The sequence below is a fragment of the Macrotis lagotis genome, chromosome 1 (genome assembly GCF_037893015.1).
Source record: "Macrotis lagotis isolate mMagLag1 chromosome 1, bilby.v1.9.chrom.fasta, whole genome shotgun sequence".
Classification (NCBI taxonomy): domain Eukaryota; kingdom Metazoa; phylum Chordata; class Mammalia; order Peramelemorphia; family Peramelidae; genus Macrotis; species Macrotis lagotis.
Window position 1 is genome coordinate 424,835,688 of NC_133658.1, and position 22,876 is coordinate 424,858,563.

General features: G+C 35.2%; 1 protein-coding gene across 11 annotated transcripts in view; it reads left to right on the forward strand.

The window, feature by feature from the left end:
- Positions 1-22,876, forward strand: part of EML1 (EMAP like 1) — a 311,896-nt gene extending 289,020 nt beyond the window's left edge. For all 11 annotated transcript variants that reach the window (XM_074213065.1, XM_074213063.1, XM_074213064.1 and 8 more), the window contains 5 exons: positions 4,164-4,261; positions 4,344-4,431; positions 7,498-7,593; positions 19,888-20,018; positions 21,237-22,876. In XM_074213065.1, the coding sequence (XP_074069166.1) occupies positions 4,164-4,261; positions 4,344-4,431; positions 7,498-7,593; positions 19,888-20,018; positions 21,237-21,362 (539 nt within the window). In that variant the 3' untranslated portion in view covers positions 21,363-22,876. The remainder of the gene's footprint in view (positions 1-4,163; positions 4,262-4,343; positions 4,432-7,497; positions 7,594-19,887; positions 20,019-21,236) is intronic.

Consider the following 22,876-nt stretch of genomic DNA (forward strand, 5'->3'; position numbering starts at 1 on the left):
CTCTATTTCCAACTCTTGGCCACCACAAACAGGGCTGCTATGAATATTTTTGTAAGTGTGGGGTTTATATCCTTGAGAACAAGAAAGCTTAAGAGAGAAGTATCTATGTCTGCTCCTGGAGGAATAAGAGGGTTGAGATCCAAAATCTTAAGATCAAAAAATTCAAGATTAGCCCTGATTTTTTTTAGGTTTTTGCAAGGCAATGGGGTTAAGTGGCTTGCCCAAGGCCACACGGTTAGGCAAATATTAAGTTTCTGAGGCCAGATTTGAACTCAGGTACTCCTGACTCAGGGCCAGTGCTCTATCCATTGTGCCCCCTAGCTGCGATTTTTATTTACCACTTGATTAGACTGTATAGTTCAAAAAAATTTCCGAAAGATTTCAGAGGTCATTTAGTGAAATTACTATTTTATACAAAGGGAGGAACTGAAGCCTTAAGGGGGAAATTATTCATAATAACACAGATAAGAAGTAAAATTGAGGATTAGGTCCTAAATCATCTGACTACAAATTGATAACTCTTTTTGGTATGCTGTGCTGATGGAGAGTACTATTTTGCATGAATCCCTCTCTCTCTCAAAAGAGATAATTCAGGTTCTGATCCTAAAAATAAATAAAAGTGGAAGAGGAATAATCTGTAGCATGTACCTCTAGAGACTAGTATTCAAACTGAGGATCATTGGGAGGTTACAAAGTGATCTCAGAGATTTTCTGGTTCCAGTTTCTCACCTCTAGTCTTGAAACTTAGTTATTCTTTAATTGGTCTGGAAGTCAGGTTTGAGGTAGAAAGACAATATAGTTCATCCTGGTGTCAGGAATTTTAACAAGAACTGTTACCTGTTATACATATCTATCTATCTATCTATCTATCTATCTATCTATCAATGTTATACATATCTATCAGTCTATCTAGGTTGATGTAGTTCAGGATAATAATCAATCCCTATAATTAAATGGGAAGGATTTAAGGTTTTGCTTGATTATTTTTCAGCTAATGTATTTTTATTTATTAACAGTAGCACTGTATGGCTGATTTAAATTCAACAATCAAAACACGGGAACATTAGTTGTAGTGGTGGTTCAAATCAGTTGGGTTTACAAAACACATGCTAGATATCTATAAACAAATGAGGTCTCCATAGCTAAAGAGTACACTTGAGAGGTTCAAAGAAGAACAAGAAAAAAAGGATTCAGGAGTTGGACTACTCTGACTTACTTTGATGGAAAATATTTAAATTTATTGACATAATGTTAATTTTACAACTTTTAGGATTTTAAAAAACCTTTTAATAAGCAATAAACCTCTCCTTTTCCTGAAGTCATTTATTTTACATGATTTGGCATTGAGTTAAAAATTTTTTGACATTTTTTCATTTTTTAAGAAACCATACTTCTATCACATTGGATATTAAGTTTATCTCTGATAATGAGGCCATTTTTCCAAGTCTAACTTAAATTATAACCCATAGGTTTTCAGTTAAATCTAGAGAGTTTTCAAAGCTGTGAAGCAACATCATTCCTTCATTAGGGATAAGACTTCCAGAAGTTAAAAAAACCCAAACACTTTTTCAGTAGGTATTTTATGAGGTCTGAGATTCCTAGATTTTATTGGCTCACCTAAATTTATAACAAAGATTTTAGAATAGCCTTGAATGAAATAAGTTTCATTAGTAAAAATTACCCTTTTCAATCTTAAGTATTACAATAGTATTATCTTGCTCTTTTCTTCCAAGAAACCTTTTTCTTCTAGGTTTTGTTTGGTATTTTTCTAACTAGTCTTCTCAATATTATCCCTACTTCCAGAAGTTTACACTGCACTGAAAAGAAGTCAATAACAACCCCTTCAGCTTTCAGATTCATAAAGCTCTTTGGTTTTGTTTTGTGAGGATTAATTAATTTATTTTGCAGTATTGTAAATTTTTGACATTTTTTGTTTTTTACTGCATTTTCCTCTGCATTTCATCAGCATTATTCCTATTGGTTGTGGGTTTGAATGATCCTAGAATTGCTTGACTTCCTCACACCAACTGAAATAACCAGAGTAGTCATTGAAGTGTGTTTTTTAAGAGCTACAACTTCTGCATGTTCCTTTGAGTAATATTCATTCTTAAAAACCATAGAATTAAAAACAAAAATGAGAGAAATAAAACATTTATGTATGTCATAAAATACAGTACTCACCTGACAAGGAAGGAAAGGGAATAAGTATTTATCAAGTACCTATTACTTGACAGACATTTGCTAAGCAATTTACAAATATCATTTGATTTGACTTTCACAACCCTAGGAGGTAGGTGTTATTATTATTCTCATTTTACTGTTGAGGAAACTGAGGCATGCTTAGCTAATGTCTCAGGCTGGATTTGAATGCAGGTCTTCCTGCCTGAGAGCCTCACACATTATCCTTTGTGAAATCTTACTTTCTAATTAAATATGAGGAAAACTATCTTAATTCAGTTTTATCTGGTCAAAATCAGGTGTTATAAGTTAATAAAAGTACAATGACCATAGTTGTAAAAAAAGTGAGACCCCATCAAAATTTTGCTTGTCTAAAGTGCTGGCATAGCACAAGGAGCAAGGGTTGGAGAACAGAACAAGAGAACCTAAGCAGTTCCCCATCCCCCAGATCTGGTTCCCCTGTCCTCATCTGTAAACTGAGGGTAGAACTGTATGGACTAAGGGTCCTCCCAGCTCCAACATTTCACTAGTTATGATTCTAAGCTTTTCAAAATCAATTGCTTCTTCCCCCACCCCACCCTGGCAAGAAAGTTGGGATTAGGTGACTTGCCCAAGATCACATAGTGTCAAGTGTCTGAGACCAGATATTTGAATTCAGGTTCTCTGACTCCAATACTTGTCTCTATCCACTGTGCTACCTAGCCACCCCATTAACTGTTTTTCAAATGTCAGGGGTCTTGGAGTAACTTTTGGGGGTTTTTGGTATGAAATGCAACTGATAGAATGAAGAAGATTCAGAACATGGAGTCAGTAGACTCATATTTGAACCCTGACCATGACCCGCACTAGCAGTGTAACTATAAGCAAGTGGCTTAATTTCTCTGAATCTTTGTTCTTTCATCTGTAGCCCAGGAATAAGGATACTTGAGCTCTCTTTCTAACAAGGTGGTTGTGAGAAAAGTCCTTTACAAACCTTTCAAATGCTATAGAAAAATGAATTAATTATAATATCTTCCTTGTTAGTTTACATTTAGCCATAGTTTAAGGAAGGCAACTCTAAAAGATCATTATCTTATCACCTAAATAGTAAAACTACATGTATCAATCACTTTCTTTTTGTATACTGAAAAATATCTTTTCATACCATCAAGACACCATTAGTTGAAGTATCATTGGAATTTGACTAACAATTATTGAGACTCTGAAGATCTAAGTCTTATGGAATGAACTAGAAATAACCTAGCCTGGAAGTCAGGCTGCCTGGTTTCTAGTCTAGACATTGCCAAAAACTTATTCCATTTTTCTGAAGTAAATTATCCTCTCAGAGCCTGTTTCCTTATATCCCTAAAAGATTGGTTGTACTAGTTCTCTAAAGTATCCTTCTAGTTATAAAAATCTATAATCAGGGTCATAAAATTAGATTTAGAAATTAGAATATTAGAAGAGACCTCAAAAGTCACTAATTCAACCCCTAATTTTTCAGAAAAAAAAAGAAACTAGTCATAGAGAAGTTGAGATTTGTCCAAAATTGTAGAGTCAATAAGTCACAGTTCCATTATGGGTAAATCAAATCTCAGAGTGGTAAACTAACTGCCTAAGGTTATAAGTAATTGATAACAGAACTAGAATTTGGACCCAGATCTTCTGATTTCAAATTCATTGCTCTTTTTACTCCACCACAAGTTATCAGAAGAGGCTAAAATTTGAGACTAAAATAAAAGGTCAGGATAATCAAGGCAGCTTTTTAAAGCACTGATTCTTCTATCCCTCTTTAGCAAGGATGACTAAGTGGATGATGTGCCAAAGGTAAGTTATTCCCCAGAAATAATTTATAATTTGAAAGAATTTGGTAATTATTCATAAGAGGAAAAAATAATTGTCTTTAGAGGTTTTTTGTTATTTCTGCTAAGGAAACTGTAATAGTGGCTTTTATAAATTTGTGGTTTTATACTTGAAATGTAATTTTAATGCATTTTTCTTTATAGATGGAAATTTCTTGGCAATAGGTTCACATGACAACTGCATTTATATATATAGTGTTTATGACAATGGGAGAAAATATAGTCGAATTGGCAAATGCTCAGTAAGTGCCTTTCTAGTCTATCTATTTTTAATTAAAAATGTACAGTGGCAGTGAAACTAATAAAATCCATTTCTCTTTCTAGGGTCATTCCAGCTTTATTACTCACTTAGACTGGTCTGTTAATTCTCAGTACCTTGTGTCTAACTCAGGAGACTATGAAATTCTTTATTGTGAGTAAAATAAAATGTTTTGGGTTGAAATAATATATGCAATTCACTACAGGTTATATAACAAAGATAGATACACATAACTTTGCTATGTGACATTGAGCAAGCAGATTATCTCCCCTCTCATGACCTCAGTTTACTAATTTGCAAAATGGTATGGTTAGATGAGGTGACCTCTAAAGTTCTTTCCATTTCTGATATCTTAGGACTCCTTCATACCAAAACTGCTTCACAGCTGTGACATTCTATGGTTTTTGATTCTAGAAGTTTAGCACTTATATTCCAAGGTTCTATCTTCTAGGGGTTTTTCCCCTTAATTCTTATATGAAATGAATTTGATAGATTTGTCACAAGTTAATTATTACATTTGGGCAAGAAAGAAAACAAGTGTTCATTATTAATCATAAAATTGTTAATTTTTCCTTTTGTCAGACTTCTTTCACTAGATAGAGTAAAGTGGGATAATAAAGAGTCAACCTTTGTCTCGGAAAACCCTGGTAGTCCAATATAGCATGCATTTTCTTTGTGGCCCTATGTGAGTCCTGTACCTTCTGAGTACACCAGGCAATTCTCTTAAGTTTATAAATTGCAAAACAGTTGCTGATCTGCTTCACTCGAGGGAGTTTCCTTAGTACCAGTTATTATCACAGAAGTATGAGCTAAGAATATCCAGAACTGGGGGGAAATACACAGAAAAATAAGCTTCTGGATTTGAAATCAAAGGACCAGAATAGGTATGGCTTCATTCTGGTATTTGTATCCCCAGCACCCAGTAGAATGCTTCACCCTGAGTTAGTGCTTTTGACTATTTAATTGAAAATTGTAATTTATTTTGTAATCAGAATCTGCAGGTGCAAAGATTTAGTCAAACTCTACATTCTTTTCCCTCTTTGATAGCTAACAAAGGTGAAATATGGTTAAATGAAACTCAAAGGCATCCTTAAAGGAGATGTACTTCTTTCAAAAAGGGCAGCAACAAGGGTGGATAGGGAATGTGAAGGCCAGGCAGCAAGTTTTCTTCCTAATAGTACTAAAAAAAAGACATAACATTCTTATCATCCATTGATAGGATTACTCTTTTCCCATCTACTATTTTTCATTGTTACTGCCTTACTCTCACAGGAGCACTATACCCTCTCTCCAGCCTTATACTACTACTAACTCATCCTGGGTCCATACTTGGGCTCTGTTGGACCCTTATTTGAAAAAAAATGTTCCTTTCCCGATTCTCAGCATTTCAGCAGTGAGGCATATGATACCTTAAAGAGAGTAGAGAAGTGCTGCAAGGATGAATAAAGTATTGGTGAATATCTAGAGGGCAGGGTTGAAATGAAGAGCCCAGTAAATTGAGGACTCATTTGATGAGATTTCTGCAATGTTCTTTTCACTAATTGATTTTAATTGTGAGTAGACAATGATGTTAATATAAGCAATCAACTACAAAGACTGAACATTCATGAAATGTTGGTTCATATTGAATGTTATAAAATTTCAGTAGTTATTTTAATATATCACACATTTTTTTTTGTTTTTTGCAAGGCAGTGGGGTTAAGTGACTCGCCCAAGGTCACACAGCTAGTTTATTATTGAGTGTCTGAGGCTGGATTTGAACTCTGGTCCTCCTGACTCCAGGGTCAGTGCTATATCCACTGTGCCACCTAGCTGCCTCCAATATGTCACACCTTTAATGTTATACATAATCTTTATTGTCTGGTATGAAAATTGTGCACAAATGGTAAGTAGTTCCCATGAATCACTCTGATCACATTTTTGCCCAACTGAATTACTCATTTCTAGCATTGGATAGCAGGAAAGAAGAGACAAACTAGACAGATATAGGAGCTACTTCCAAGTCTCACTAAAATTAGATAAACTAAAATGGCCCAATTCTCCCCCTGCTCTAGGATTCATGGATTAGGACTAGAGATTCTGTTATTAGGGATACCTGCCTCTGGGCAGTGAAAACCAGGAAAGAGCAAGATTCCTAAATCACACTTGAACTCAAACAGGGCAACTGAGGATGCAGAGCAGGAACAAATACTTTTTTTCCAGTGGTGAAGGGACTTAGTTATATAGTATGTGAGAAACTGACTGAGGTCCCTAGCCATCTTCTCTCATTCTACTGCCTTAGAAGCCAGCACCTCTTAGAAGCAGTGTGTTGACTTAGTAGAAAGAATACCAAGCATAGAGTTGAGAATCCTTGATTTAAACCCCAGTTCTAATACATATAAACTGTTTCCCCATCCAAATAAACATACCTCTTTCAGCTTCAGTGTCTTCAGTTATAAAGTGGAGCATATAATGCCTTCATCACTTCCTTCACAGAGTTTGTTATAGGGAAAGCACTGTGCAAGTTTTGATATACTATATAAATGAGATTTATTACAAGAAGAAATAAGTTGTATTGTTTAAAAAAAGTCTTCCCAGCACTGACTAAAATTTAACCAATAAAAAATTCATGTGGGTAAGCAAGACTGGGAGAATTAGGGCAAGTGTCTAACAGTCATTCTTTACTTAATATGAATTGTTAATAGCCTCCTTTCCTAACACCAAATTTAAATGTGCTTAGAGAATGAAGATATTGAGAAGATTCCTAATAATAGTTTACATAAATGTGACTTACTAAAGATCACTTGGTTTAAGTCATTATTAGAAACAGAATTTGAAACCAGATCTTCTGACCCCAAGTTCTTTTCAAGATTTATACTGCTTTAAAAGACAGATTTAGGTAGGGGTGAGGAAGAACTTGGGCAGTCAGTAAGAAAACTATATTCTGAGTGGTATAGGAATGAGGAGGTCAAAAGATAGAAGAGGGACAAATACAGGGAGGTGAGAACAAAACAAAAAATGGTCTTACACCTAACTATGAGCGATTTAGGTTAAGTATTAATAATGAAATTTAATAGTGAGTATTGATACCACATGAAATTGTTTACTCAAGAAAGTTGTGATCCCCTTTCTGAGAACAGGTAGAATTGCATGTCTGAGGTTATGAATCAAGATGCTCTTAGTGTTTCAGTTCATCTCTTCTATTTACAACTTAAACCATCCTTTCATTTCTTTTTTTAGGGGTCCCTTCTGTATGTAAACAAGTAGTAAGTGTGGAAACAACCAGAGATATAGAATGGGTTACATACACCTGTACTTTAGGATTCCATGTCTTCGGTAAGTTTCTTGTAAACTTTATTAAGCAATAAGATCAAATTTCATAATGTTTGTCTATTCATTTTCCAACATTTTTTAATCAACACTGTTTCTCTGAGTTCTCATCTTCCTTTTACTCTCTCTTTCCTTTTCTCCAAGTCAATCTGAACCACTTGCTTGTCCAAACTAACTTTCATAATAAGGCCTTTTTACTCCAATTAACAATTATGGTGAGAATTTACCACTTTGGGGTCCTAGAGAATTCTAGTATGCCAGGTTTATCTCATTTCACGTCTCTCTCTTGGTATTTCTGCAGCCTCCTTTCTATGAAAAACCTGAGAATTGACTGAAACTTCCTAGATTCAAATCAAGATGGACATGCTTGGTGTCATTCTCTCAATGGGGCTTGTCGTTAATCTGTCAGGAGCAGTCATTTTACTTTTTATCCAAGGGCCATCCCCTTAAGAATTGAGTGTGGAGACTTGCTCATCCCTAAAATCTTCTGTCACACTTAGAAATTATGCCTTGTGTCACTATTCCATCTTTGAAAACAAGAGTACCTCATCCCAGAAATACAAACAAGTGCCCAAGTAGGTAAAGGTCATTGATCTCTTGGGTCTTGCCCTCGTCCTTAATCCTTCCATCATCTCTTGACTCCATGGTGTGATGGAATGGATTTTGAGACCTCCTCACTCAAGAGCCTGCTGCCGTGAGTGGAAATACAACCTGTTCTACACTATTCCACTAACCCATGTCAGAAAAAACCACAGTACCTTAGCCCTCTGTAATCAGGACCTAGATAGCCTCACTGACAGTCAAGACCCCCATCAGGACCTGGGACTCAAACACCAAGTCACATTGAAAGCCAGAAAGATGCACAGATGCCTAGTAGCTTCTGAAGACTGATCATCCTACCTCATCTAGGGATGAGGCCAAGGAACTGGAGTCAAATAAAATTTAATTAGATTTGTAGGTCTTTCCCAACTCAGACACCTGACAAAATTATTCTAATCCATCCTCTTCTTAGAGATAACAACAACCCGACTCCTCCCTCTCTCATTATAGTACACTGAAAGATGGTCTCAGTAAATCAGTTCTTCCTCCAGCCTATGACTTTCAAATTCCAACCTTCTCCCCACATGGCTTGTAATTCAAAGTACAAAAAAATCTTTCCTATGCTGCCAGTCTCCCATCTCTCAAGTCATTCCTCCCAGTCCTACCCCTCCAGTCCCTATTCTTTCCTGTCATTTCCTTCCTTTCAACTCTCCCAAATTCTTCTATTGCTAGTAAATTACCTCTTATCCTAGATCTCTTCTTCTCACAGTCTTTCCGTCTTTTCACATTGACAGAAAGTTGACTTCCTAAATAATGTAACAGATGTTCATTCTTTCTTAGTCCCCAATACATTGGACCATTTAATAGAGTAAATGTACTTCTTGCCCTTATTTCCTTTTGTCCCTTTTACCACCATCACTTAGCAAACTGTTTTTCTTTGAGATTCACTCTGTGTTATCCTGTTCAGATCCTTGTAATAACTAATTAGTCTCTAGGTCACTCTTTTACATAATTTTCCTCTGCACCCCAACCTTGCCTTTATACTCAGGAACTACATTGTACATGTTGATCTAACATCCAGCCACATGGTTTATCAAACCCCTATAGAAAGTGTATGCTTCCACTCATGGTCCTTGAGATGCCATAGCTCCCTTCCCTGACAGCCACTACATGTTCTGGTCTCTCCATTAGAATGGAAGCCCCTTAAAGGCAGGGCTGTCTCTCTTAGCTGATTTATTTGTTTTTCCAACAACATGCAATATAATAGTTTTCACATATCATTTTTGCAGGATTTTGAGTTTTTATATTTTTCTCTGTTTCTTCCTTCCCTCCCCCAACAGAAAGCAACCTAATATAGGCTCTACACATAGATTCATATTAATCTTGTTATGAAAGAAGAATCCAATCCAAATGGAAGGGAAAAAGCAGAAAAAAACCCAACATAATCCATAAGACAATTTGTAAAAAACTGAAGATATTATGTTTTAGTCTGCATTCAAACACCACAGTTCCCTCTCTAGATATGGATGGTATTTTCCATCACAAGTCTTTTAGAATTGTCTTGGATTATTATACTGCTAAAATGAACAAGTCTATCATAATTGATCATCACTCCATGTTGTTAGTGTATAGAATGTTCTTCTGGTTCTGCTCATTTCCTTCAGCATCAGGTCATGTAAATCCTTTCAGGCCTTTCTGAAATTCCATCCCTTATGATTTCTTATTGAACAATAATGTTCCATCACATTCGCATATCACAATTTGTTCCGCCATTCCCCAATTAATAGGTTTCCGATTGTTTACTGCCAGAAAAAGAGCTGCTATGAATATTTTTGTACATGTGGGCTTCTTACACTTTTTTGTGATCTCTTTGGAATACAGACCTAGGAGTGGTATTGCTGGATCAAAGGGTATGCACAGTTTTATTGCCTTTTGGGCATAATTCCAAATTGGTCTCCAGAAAGGTTGGATCAGTTCACAACCCCACCAACAATGCATTAGTGTGCCAGATTTTCCACATCACCTCCAACATTGACCATTTTCCTTTTTGTTTAAATTGGACAATCTGAAAGGTGTAAGGTGGTACCTCAGAAATGCTTTAATTTGCATTTCCATAATCAGTAGTGATTCAGGACAATTTTTTATATGACTATAGATAATTTTTAATTTCCTCATCTGAGAATTGCCTTTCCATATCCTTTGACCATTTATCAATTGGGAAACAACTTGTTTTCTTATAAATTTGACCCAGTTCTTTATGTAATTTAGAAATGAGTCCTTTATCAGAAACACTAGCTATAAAAATTGTTTCACAATTTAATGCATTCCTTTTAATCCTGGTTGCATTGGTTTTCTTTGTGCAAAAACTTTTCAATTTAATATAATCAAAATTATCCATTTTGTCTTTTATATTATTCTCTCTTCTTTTGTCATAAACTGCTGCCCTTTCCATAGATCTGACATAAACTTGATCTCCTAATTGACTTTTATATCTAAATCCTGCACCCATTTTGACCTTATGTTGGCATAGGGTGTGAGATGTTGATCTATGCCTAGTTTCTGCCATATTATCTTCCAGTTTTCCCAGAAAATTTTAACAAAGAGTGAGTTCTTATCCCAGAAGTTGGAATCTTTGCATTTCTCAAACAGCAGATTACTATAGTCATTTTCTATTGTTTTTTTGCATCCAGTCTATTCCATTGATCCACCACTCTATTTCTTAGCCAGTACCAGACAATTTTAATGACTGACGCTTTATAATATAATTTTAGACTTGGTATGGCTAGGCTTCCTTCCTTCCTTTGCATTTTTTTTCATTAATTGCCTTGATATTTTTGATCTCTTGTTCCTTCATATGAATTTAGTCACTGTTTTTTTCAATTCAACAAAGTAATTTTTGGAGATTTGATTGGTATGGCACTGAATAAGTAATTTAATTAAGATAGAATCAGCATTTTTATTATATTAGCTCCGCCTGCCCATGAGCAATTGATATTTACCCAGTTATTTAGATATGATTTTATTTCTGTGGATATTGTTTTATAGTTATTTTCATTTGGATTCTATGACTTTGCAGATACCTTCCCAAGTATTTTATGTTGTCTATCATTACTTTGAATGTAATTTTATTTTTCTGGCTTGCTACTGTGTCTTGTAAGTAGTATGTAGAAATGCTGATGATTTTTGTGGATTTATTTTATATCCTGCAATTTTGCTAATGTTATTGTTTGAAGTAGTTTTTAGATGATTCTTTAGAATTCTCTAAAGATAATCATATCATCTGCAAAGACTGAGTTTTGTTTCTTCGTTACCTGTTCTAATTCCTTCAATTTCTTTTTATTTTATTGCTAAGACTAACATTTCTAATACATTTCTAATAATTCAATATAATATTGAATAATAGTGGTGATAAAAGACATCCTTGTTTCACCCCTAATCTTATTGGGAATGCTTTTAGCTTCTTCCCTTTTCCTATAATGTTTGTTGATGGTTTTAGAGAGATATTGCTTATTGTTTTAAGAAACACTCCCATTTATTCCTATGCTCTCTAGTGTTTTTAATAGAAATGGATGTTATATTTTGTCAAAAGTTTTTTCAGCATCTAATCAGATGATTTCTGTTAGACTTTTTATTGATATGGTCAGTTATGCTGACAGTTTTCTTTATCTTGATCCAACCCTGCATTCCTGGTATAAATTCTATTTGATCATAGTGTATTAGCCTAGTGACAACTTCCTGTAATTGCTTTGTTAAAATTTTATTTTAAAATTTTGCATCTATATTCATTAGAGAATTTGGTCTATAATTTTCTTTTTCTGTTTTGATTTTTCCTGGTACCATATTGGTGTTAGAGAAGGAATTTGACTGAACTCCTTTTTTTGTCTGTTTTTTTTTCAAGTGGTTTATATAGAATTACAACTAAATGTTCCTTAGATATTTGGTGGAATTCACTTGTGAATCCATCTGGCTCTGGAGATGGCTTTGATGGCTTGTTCAATTTCTTTTTCTGAGATGGAGTTATTTAAGTATTTAAATTCCTCTTCTTTTAACCTGGGAAGCTTATATTTTTGTAAATATTCATCCATTTCACTTAGATTGAAAAATTTATTGGCATACATATGGACAAAATAGTGCTGAATTATTACTTTAATTTTTTCCTCATTGGTAGTGAATTCACCTATTTCATTTTTGATACTAGTAATTTAGCTTTATTTTTTTAATCAAATTAAACAAAAGTTTATCTATTTCATTGGGTTTTCCATAAAGCCAATTCTTAGTTTTATTTATTAATTCAATAGTTTTCTTTCAATTTTATTAATCTCTGCTTTGATTTTCAGAGTTTCTAATTTGGTATGTAATTAGAGATTTTTAATTTGTCCTTTCTCTTTTTTTTCAATTGCATGCCCAATTCATTTATCTCTTCTTTCTCTATTTTATTCATGTATGTATTTAGATATATTATATTTCCCTAATAACTGCTTTGCTGTATACCACAAGTTTTGGTATGTTGTCTCCTTATTGCCATTGTCTTGGATGAAGTTATTAATTATTTCTAGGATTTGTTGTTTGATCATTCTCTAAAATTAGGTTTTTTAGTCTGTCTCTCAATGATGCTTTATTGCAAGTGATTTTTATTGCATTATGAGCTGAAAAGAATGCATTTAATATTTCTACCTTTCTACATTTGATTATGAGGTTTTTATGCCCTAATATATATGGTCAATTTTTGTGTAAGTTCCATGTATTATAGAAAAAAAGGTGTATTGCTTTCTATCCCCATTTAATTTTTCTTCAGAGGTCTATCATATCTGACTTTTCTAATATTCTATTCGCCTACTTACTTAACCTCCTTGTTTATTTTATGGTTAGATTTATCTAATTCTGAGAGTCAGGTTGAAGTTCCCCACCAGTAGAGTTTTGCTGTCTTTGTTTTCCTGTAATCATTTAGCTTCTCTCCTAAAAAGTTGGATTCTATACCAGTTGGTACATACACACTTAGTATTTAATGACTTTATTGTCTGTGGTACTTTTCAGGCAGGCTAGTTTCCTTCCTTATCCCTTTTAATGAGATCTATTTTTGCAGTTGCTTTGTCTGAGATAAGGATTGTTACCCCTGCTTTTTATTTCAGCTGAAACATAATAAATTCTGCTCCAGTCTTTTACCTTTAGTCTGTATGTATCTCTCTGCTTCAGATGTGTTTCTTGTAAGCACCAATTATAAGATTCGGGTTTTTAATTCACTCTACTATCTGCAGATGTGTGTTTGTGTGTGTGTGTGTGTGTGTGTGTGTGTGTGTGTGTGTGTGTGTGTGTGTGCTATCCATTTATATGGGAGAGTTCATCCCATTCATATTCACAGTTGTAATAGTTGTAATTACTCTTTATTCCCCTCATCTCCCTTCCATTTGTACTCCCCCTTCATCCTATCCTTCTTCACCAGTGTTTTGCTTTTGAATACCACCTCCCTCAATCTGCTTCTCCCTTTTCTGTCTACTTTCCCTTTTCCCCTTCTTTCTTCCCTCCCTTCTATTGTTCCTTTCTTCCCTTCCCCACAGCCACATTTCCCCTCCTCAAATTTAAAGGGTAAGACAAATTTCTAAACCCAGTTGAAGGTATGTGTAATTATTTCCTCTTTAAACTAAATTCTATGAGAGTAAGATTCAGACAGTTCTCTCCTCATCCCTTCTTTCCCTCTGCTGCAATAGGTCCTTTGCACTTCTTCATGTTAATGCAATTTACTTCATTCTACCTCCCTTTTCCTCCAGTCCCCCCTTTTTAATGTCTTATTTTTTAAATCATTCCATCAAAATCAACTTATTAGCATACTTTTAGTCTAATTATACTGCCTATAATAGCTATGATTCTCAAGAGTTTTGATAATTTTTCCCATGTAGGGCTGTAACCAATTTAATCATATTGAACAGCAGTTTTTTCCCCTTTTCCCCTGTTTACCTTTGCCTGTATCTCTAGGGACTACTGTTTGAAGATCAAATTTTCTGTTCAGTTCTTGTCTTTTCAACAGGGAAGTTTGAAAGTCATCTATTTCATTAAATGTCCATCTTTTCCCCTGAAAGAATATGTTCAGTTTTGCTGAATAGTTGATTCTTGGTTGTAATCCAAGCTCCCTGTAATTCTGGAATATCATATTCCAAGCCCTTCAATCCTTTAGCATTGATGCAGCCAGATCCTATGTAATCCTGACTATGAATCCTTGGTATTTGAATTCTGGCTTCTTTTTGGCCACTTGCAGGATTTTCTTCTTGATCTGATATTTCTGAAGTTTGGCTTTAATATTTCTTGGCATTTTCATTTTGGGGATCCCTTTCAGGAGATGATCTGTGAATTCTTACAATGGTTATTTTGCTCTCTGGTTCCAGGATGTCAGGGCAGTTCTTCTTACTTATATTCTGCAGAAAGGAGTCCAGGCTCTTTTCTTTTGGTCATGATTTTCAAGTAGGCCAATTATTCTTAAATTAACTCTCTTGGATCTATTTTCCAGGTCAGTCGTTTTACCAATGAAGTGTTATACTTTTTCTTCTATTTTTTTCATTTTTTAAATTTTGTTTAACAGATTCTTGGTTTCTCATGAAATCATTAGCTTCAATTACTCCTCTTCTATTTTTCTGGGTGGCTAGGTGGATAGAGCACTGGCCCTAGAGTCAGGAGTACCTGAGTTCAGATCTGGCCCCCAGACACTTAATAATTAATCACCTAGCCATGTGGCCTTGGGCAAGCCACTTAACCCCATTACCTTGCAAAAACCTAAAAGAAAAAAGAGTTACGAATATTTTTCAAGAAGGTATTTTCTTCAATTAGCTTTTGCATCTTAATTTCCATTGGGGCAATCTTATTTTTAAGAGAGCTGTTATCTTTTCCAATTGCCCAGTTGTAGATTTTTGGTTGTTATTTATTTTTTTTTTTTTAGGTTTTTGCAAGGCAAATAGGGTTAAGTGGCTTGTCCAAGGCCACATGGCTAAATAATTATTAAGTGTCTGAGGCTGGATTTGAACTCAGGTACTCCTGACTCCAGGGCCTGTGCTGTAACTACTGTGCAACCTGGCCACCCCCCCCCAGTTGGAGTTTTAAAGGATTTGTTTTCTTCTATCATTTTTCTTTCCTCTATCATTTGCAAGATGTTACTTTTCATTTGCATTTCTTTTCCCAATTTTTCCATTTGATTTTTAAAATCCTTTCTGATCTCTATTAAGAAATTTTTCTGGGCTGGAGACCAATTCATATTCTCCTCCATAGTTTCACATGCAGTACCCCTCCTGCTCTCCTTTTCTGAGTTTGTATTTTGCCCATCCTTATCTCCAAGGTAACTTTCAGTGGATCCTGGTTTTCTCTGACCTTTCTTCCTTTTGAGTTTTGTTACATATCCCAAGGTTCTTGTGTTGGGGAAGGGATTTGCTTGCAGACCTTAGGGGTTGAGAGCCCTAGATGTTTGCTAACCGCCTTGGACTGTTGATATTAGGAACTCTTAAGATTGGTTCACTGGATGAACTGGTAAAGGAAGCCTGAGGCTCTCTCTCTCAGGGCCATCTCTACTGGATATGTCAGCTGCCTCTCTCCCCATAGTAGAAGCACCTGGGACTATCTACCTCCAAGTTGTTCACAGGCAGCCCAGTCATTGGGCAAGGTAGGCTGGGCTGGAAACACCAGAGGGCCTCTAGAAGTGGGGAAATCAGCCACCCACTCCCTTGTTGGGAAAGGTAGGAATACCTGGGGTCGTCTCTGGGCAATTTCTGGCTAGAGGTCAGTAATCCCAGTAATCCCAATTTCAAAGTCAGGGTCAGCCATCCAGAACAGCTGCAGAGTCTGAATGTGGGTCCTAGGCACTCAGGCTAGAGCTTTAGCTGGAGTTTTAGCCACTCCTGGAGCCATCGCTATGCAACCAGGTCCTCCCTCCAAAGCCTCCACTCCCACAGCCAAGGATCTCAGGCTAGTCCCCCTGCCTCACCCTGCTACCCTTGCATGGCTCTCTGCCTTGGGCATGCCCACACTTCCCTAGCAAGAGAGCTTCTAGTCGATGTTTCACTCTGACCTTGAGTGTGTTCTACCACTCCAAAATCTGTTAAGAGGCTTGATTAAAGTCAGTTCTGAGAGAAACTCGGGAGTGCTTTATAGAAATCCTGGCTGGAAGTCCTCTGACTATTTTCCTAAGTTATTCAGTCCCTAGCACATAGGAGGCACTTAGTAAATATTTTTTCATTCATTTGGTCATTTGTCTCATCAGTTAGTTGAATTCAATTATCCTCTCCATACAGATGACTCCCAAATATAATATATGAATGTTATTTATATATCAAGATACATATATTCATTATTTATATATTTATATATATACACACATATATATGCACATAGAGATGGGGTGATGGAAGAGTGGGGGAGCAAGAGAGAGCTCAAATCCTAATCAATCTAGCCTGATATCACCACCTGCCTTACAGACTAGACCACTGCACTAACTCTTTACCTCCTACCCATGCTAGCCAAGCCTGCACTAAACTTATCTAGATCTGCTGAAAATGCCAACATTCCTCCAGCTTCCCAGATTTCTTAGAATTCTTACCACCTTCTGTCAGGGCTTAGCTTTAGTACAGCTGCTCAGAAAACCAGAGAGCGGTGCTCTTTCCCTCCTCAAAGTATATTTACTTAGCTATGGACAGATTGCAGAATGTGTGAGTGGAGTAATTGTTTCCTTTTTTCAAATCTTTTTATCCTCAGGGCCTTGCACATGGTAGGATCTTAATAAATGTCTGTTATACCAAATTGAATAGAAATCTTTGCAAATTGGAGTAAAAATCCTTGTCTTATCTTACAAAGATTCTGTGATGCTAATGTACATTGTAAAAGCACATTATGAATAGGTTGTTTCATTTACTCATATTTTTTATGATGTGATATGCTTGAAAATATAGTAAATTTATGTAAATATGTTACAGTGATTTAGAGAGGAAAATAATAATCAACTGTGTGTGTGTGTGTGTGTGTGTATCTTTGCAATTATTAAGTGCTTTCACAGTTCCTTTGCTCATTTGATCTGCCCAGGAATCCTGGGAGTTAAGCACATCAGGGATTATTATTCTCAATTAACTAATTAATCAACAAGGATTTAAGTGCCAAATATTGTTTTAGTTGCTAGGGATATAAAGATATAAAATAGTGCCTTCCCAGGGAAAGTAGCAGTAAAAATAAAGTTAAAGTTAAAATTTTAAAGAAAAGTCAAAGCAATTAGTGAGGAGGAATAAAAGGAAAGGAAAGAGAAAAGAATAAATGAGGAAAGATAGCATAGAGGAAATACAGAATTAGTAATTGTAATTTTAAATGTGAATGGGATGAACTCTTCCATAAAAACAGATAGCAGAATGGATTAAAAATCAGAATTCTACAATATGTTGTTTACAAGCAACACATTTGAAACAGAGAGACACAAGCATGGTAAAGGTAAAAGGCTGGAAAATATGTTTCAGTGGAAGTAAAAAAATCAGGGATAGCAATATTGATCTCAGACAACACAAAAGCAAAAACAGATCTCATTAAAAGGGATAAAGAAGAAAACTACATCTTCTTAAAAGGAAACATAGGCATTGAAGTTATATCATTATTAAACATATATGCACCAAGTGGTATAGCATCTAGAATCTTAGAGGAGAAACTGAATGTATTACAAGGAGACATAGACAGCAAAACTAGAATAGTGGGGGACTTCAATCTCCCTATCTCAGAATTAGATAAATCTAACCACAGAATAAACAGGAAGGAAGTTAAGAATGTGAATAAGATCTTAGAAAACTTAGATATGATAAACCTCTGGAGAAAAATGAATGGGGATAGAAGAGAATATACATTTTTCTCTGCAGTACATGCTACCTATACCAAAATTGACCATGTACTAGGGAATAAAAACCTTATAGTCAAATGCTAAAAGGCAGAAATAAGAAATGCACACCTTTCAGATCATGTTGCAGTAAAAATGCAAAAAGGGACCATGGAAAGACAAACTTATAATTAATTGGAAATTAAATAATCTAATTTTAAAGAATGAGTGGATCAAACAATAAATCATAAAACTATCAACCATTTATACCAGAATTTATGGGATGCAGCCAAAGCAGTTTTTAGGGGAAATTTTGTATCACTAAATGCTTGATGAATAAAAATAGAGAAAGAGGGGATCAGTGAATTGAGCATGCAACTAAAAAAGCTAGAAAAAGAACAAATTGAAGATCCCTAATTAGATAGAATTAGAAATTCTGATAATCAAAGACGAGACTTAATAAAATTAAAAGCAAGAAAACCATTGATCTAACAAACAAAACTAAGAGTTGACTTTGTGAAAGAAACTAATAAAACAGATAAACTTTTGTTAATCTAATTTTTAAAAAATTAATACCAGATCACCAAAATCAAAAATACAAAGGGTGCACTCAACCACTGATGAGGAGGAAATTAAAATGATAATTCAGAGCTATTTTACCAAACTGTATGCCAATAAATTTGACAACCTGAGTGAAATGAATGAACATTTACAAAAATACAAACTAGCCAGATTAAGAGAAGAGGAAATAGAATACTTAAATAACCATTTAAGAAAAAGAAATTGAAGAAACCATCAATAAATTCCCAATTGTGTATAACAACATCAATATCAGAGGAAATAAAACAAAACGCAGAATCTGAATGAACACTGTTCTCTTTTTTAAAAACTTCTCTTATGTTTTTTTCTCCTATCCCATGGTTCTCTTTCTTTTCCCTTAGTTCTATTTCCTTATAAAGAAAATGACCAATATGTAAACATGTTAAACCCAAATGTACAAGTACAACTTTTACCAGACAGTTCACCATTGACAGGAGGTGGATAGAAAGGGAGGGTGCTAGAAAAATGTGTAACATATAAATGAAAGAGGATGAACATTGAAAAATTTTCACAACAATCAATAGGAAAAATAAAATATAAACACGATCAACAAAAAGATAGTACTTTCCCTTAAGGAGTTCACATTCTACCATATGAAGGAACTGGGACCCATAGAGAAGAAGTGACTTGTCCAGGATTACAGATCTATTGAGTAGCAAAACTGGAAATCAACCTCAGTATTATGGTTTTTCAAGTCCAGTACTCTTCCCACTATAGCCTACAACCATGAGACCCTAATTTGAGTACCTTCTCTTATTCTGCTACTTAACTAGTTGTATGTCCTTAGATATATCATTTTCCTTCTTGAATCTCAAGTGGGTGGAAGTATTAACAACTCTGAGGGTCCTTCCCGCTCCCAAATTCTATAATCTAAAATCTGGCTTCCAAACCAAAATGATTTAAAAATACCGTGAGTCAGTTGGATAAATCTAAATCATAAAGTACAGGTGTGGAAGGACCTAAAGTCTAAACGGCCAGTTGGGATTAGGGGAAAAGAAATAGCATCAAATATGGAATATTTTTCCCACCTTATGTGACAACTATGAACCCATAGTTGTAAGACCCAAAGATCGTACAGAAAAGAGTTACAATATGACCCCTGACTCTTATGGTTCTTAGCTTTTATTTCTTGTTTGATATTAAGAAACTTATCCCTCTATGTTTTGTTGAAAATAGGCTATGGAAAGATGAAAGTAGGGGTAGAGATTGGGGAGGTATTGCCTTCTGAAACCCTAGATCTAAGGCTGAATGACTATGTTTTGGGAGATATTAAAGTAATGTTAGTTTTCATGACACAAAAGAAAAGTATATAAAATGTCAAAACTCTTGCTCTATTTCAGGAGTGTGGCCAGAAGGTTCAGATGGAACAGACATCAATGCTGTTTGTAGGTCTCATAAGAAAAAACTTTTATCAACTGGTGATGATTTTGGCAAAGTGCATCTCTTCTCTTATCCTTGTTCACAATTCAGGGTAAGGAATTGCTTTAATAGTCTCATTAAGCTTGTCCTTCTTCAGGGGAAGTTCAGTATTAATCTAGCAAATAAGGAAGGATTGGTGGTTTGGGACTTTGTAAACATCCTCATTGCTCTAGTTTGGAGTCTCCCTGATTGTAGAATCTCTTTCTGGATATTTTAGAGTCTTAACTGGGCAACCATCTGCCAGAATTTGGCAATGATTTTGCCTAAATTCAAGGATGACCCTGAGCAGACAGTCTCCAACTCTCCAAAAACACCTTCCCTGCCACTAGAAAAGCCACAAAGCATTAGACTAAGAGAGGCCGTGCTTAATGTTGTCATTACTGTAATCATTATTCATAAAAACTATCACTACATATGCTACAGAATGTAAACATTTCCATGTTTAATGCCTTTATAGACCCAGGATCTTATACACAGCAATGCTTAAGGAATAGGTATTCTATGGAGCTATATATATTGGAATTTTTGCTAATTGGAAGGTAATGACAGTCCTAATGTTATGTGGCAATGAAGATTTAGAACTCTAAGATAGCGAGTGCAGACACTGTTTCTCTGTTTTATAAATGAGCAAGTGCAGAAAAGTCTGGGGAGGGATTAAGTATTAATGAAGCACCTACTAGATGACTTAGAAGGTTTCAACTCTCCAATCACTGATTGATAGAATATCAGAGTATGGTGGAATTGGAATTGGATTGGAATCAGAGAACTTGAACTTGAATCCTGCCCTTCTATTCCTATTCCATAGTCCCCCTGAATCTAAGGGCCTTTCCTCTGTTGATTAGCCCTCACTTGTCCTGTAGATACCTTTTTATTCATAGTTGTTTTTGTGGTTTTCTCTGCCCATTAGAATGAGTACTTTAATAGTCAAGACTGACTTTTGCCTTTGTTTTCTCTGCATTTAACCCAGTCCCTGATGTATAAAAGGCACTTAATAAATGTTTAACTGACAAATCTTGTGACCTAAGGTGAGTCTCACTTTATCTCCCATGCCTCACTTTCCTCTATAAAATAGTTAGATGAGATGGTTTCTTAGGCATCTTCTTGCTCCAAACTTATGCTCTCATAATTGTCATAAACAATATGGCTACTTTCTAGAATTAGTGTTTATAGACCAAAACAGGATATACTTCCTGCTTAATAAATGCTTGTACTGAATTGAAAGATTATAAATGTTTTACAAATAGTATTTCACTTTCCTTTTACTTTGTAGGCTCCCAGCCATGTATATGGTGGACACAGTAGTCATGTAACTAATGTCGATTTTCTATATGAAGATAGCCATCTCATCTCCACTGGTGGAAAAGATACAAGTATTATGCAGTGGCGAGTCATTTAGAGTGGACTTATCACTAATACACATTGATAACCATGTAAAGACATCCTGTGTAGGCTGCACATTGAAGATCCCTGTGTGCAGTGAAGCTTGGTCACTGTGATTCTTTTGTTTTGTTTTGTTTTGTTTTTTTAAAAATCTTACAAACCTCAGGAAAATTTTGCCCTCTGCCAGTTACCTTAGCTTAGTGATTGGTTATGTGTCACTTTGGGGAAAACAATTTCTATTTCTTCTTTTTGTGTTGTATGATATAAAACAGTACAAAGTTAATATAAAAATGACTCCACAGTTTACAATACAATAACAGCAAAAGTAACTGGTAAACTTAGTAACTTTTCTATACTCTACAAAAATGGTCACAGAATGCCTTTTAAAATAGTATATCTATATAAATGTATATGTTCTTTACTAATTCACCATCTACACTACATAGATCTGCCTGTTTCAGATATTTATGGTAACACTGAGGTATTGAATTGTGGTTATTGTTAATTAACTTGTCTGAAAAGAACAAGCCAACTTAGAAGCTACCAAGTGACTGACCAGCACAGTTGAATGCAGGCATACCACACGGAATAGAATTCAATGGTTGCTCCAGAACAGGACACTAGGCTATACAGAGAAGTGGGATGCATAGAAATGATGCACAATGGGGCAGAGGTGCCATGTGGCAACAGTTTTGTGACAGTGTGGTGGCGTTTTGTTATAATGTACTAATGGACATAATTATGAAACACTGACCTTGGGGTGACATTATTTTTGCTATGCCTGTATTTTAGTTTTATTTGGTTGCATTCTTTAAGGTATGGCATTAGTCTCCTGAGGTCAGAGGAGAGGAAGAGAGAAGGGGATCATATCCCTTGTATGTTACGGAAATTCTATTCCAGATTTATTTAAATATATCAGCAGGGTATGCAAATATTTAACTGATTCCTATAAAATGTAACGCCTAACCAAACTAAAGCCAACCTTTTAACATGCACATAAATCTTATGTTCTGTGTAACCGACCACAAGCCCATTAATGGTTGAAACATGTAACTACCGTAATCTGTGTATTAATCGGCATGATTGTACTTGCATAGGACTTTAGCAACTCTTGATAAATGGCTAAGGCTAGGCTCTACTTTTTTATGCTTATGGATATTGTATATTTTTATTTTAAGACCAAGTAGATCAAGTGAAAAGGATCTCCTTTTAAGTGTACCATAAAGCTATAGAGGAAAACGGAAGTCTTGAAAGGCTACATGAAATATTAATGTGCAACTTCTGGTCCCTGTCTTTTGTGCATGGGTGGATATTTATAGTAAGAAATAAGATTGTGGTTTGCAATGATGTAATAATGGAGTTGGCATAAATCGTTAAGAAGGCCTTATCAATCTTGATTGTGTGACACAGATTGAAATTTATTGTTTACATTGGGGAATGTATCTAAGATTTTAAAATAGAAGAGTAATTAGCAGACTCTTAAAAGATAATATTAAAATTTTTGCTTGTCCCAGACAAGTAAATGTGTTG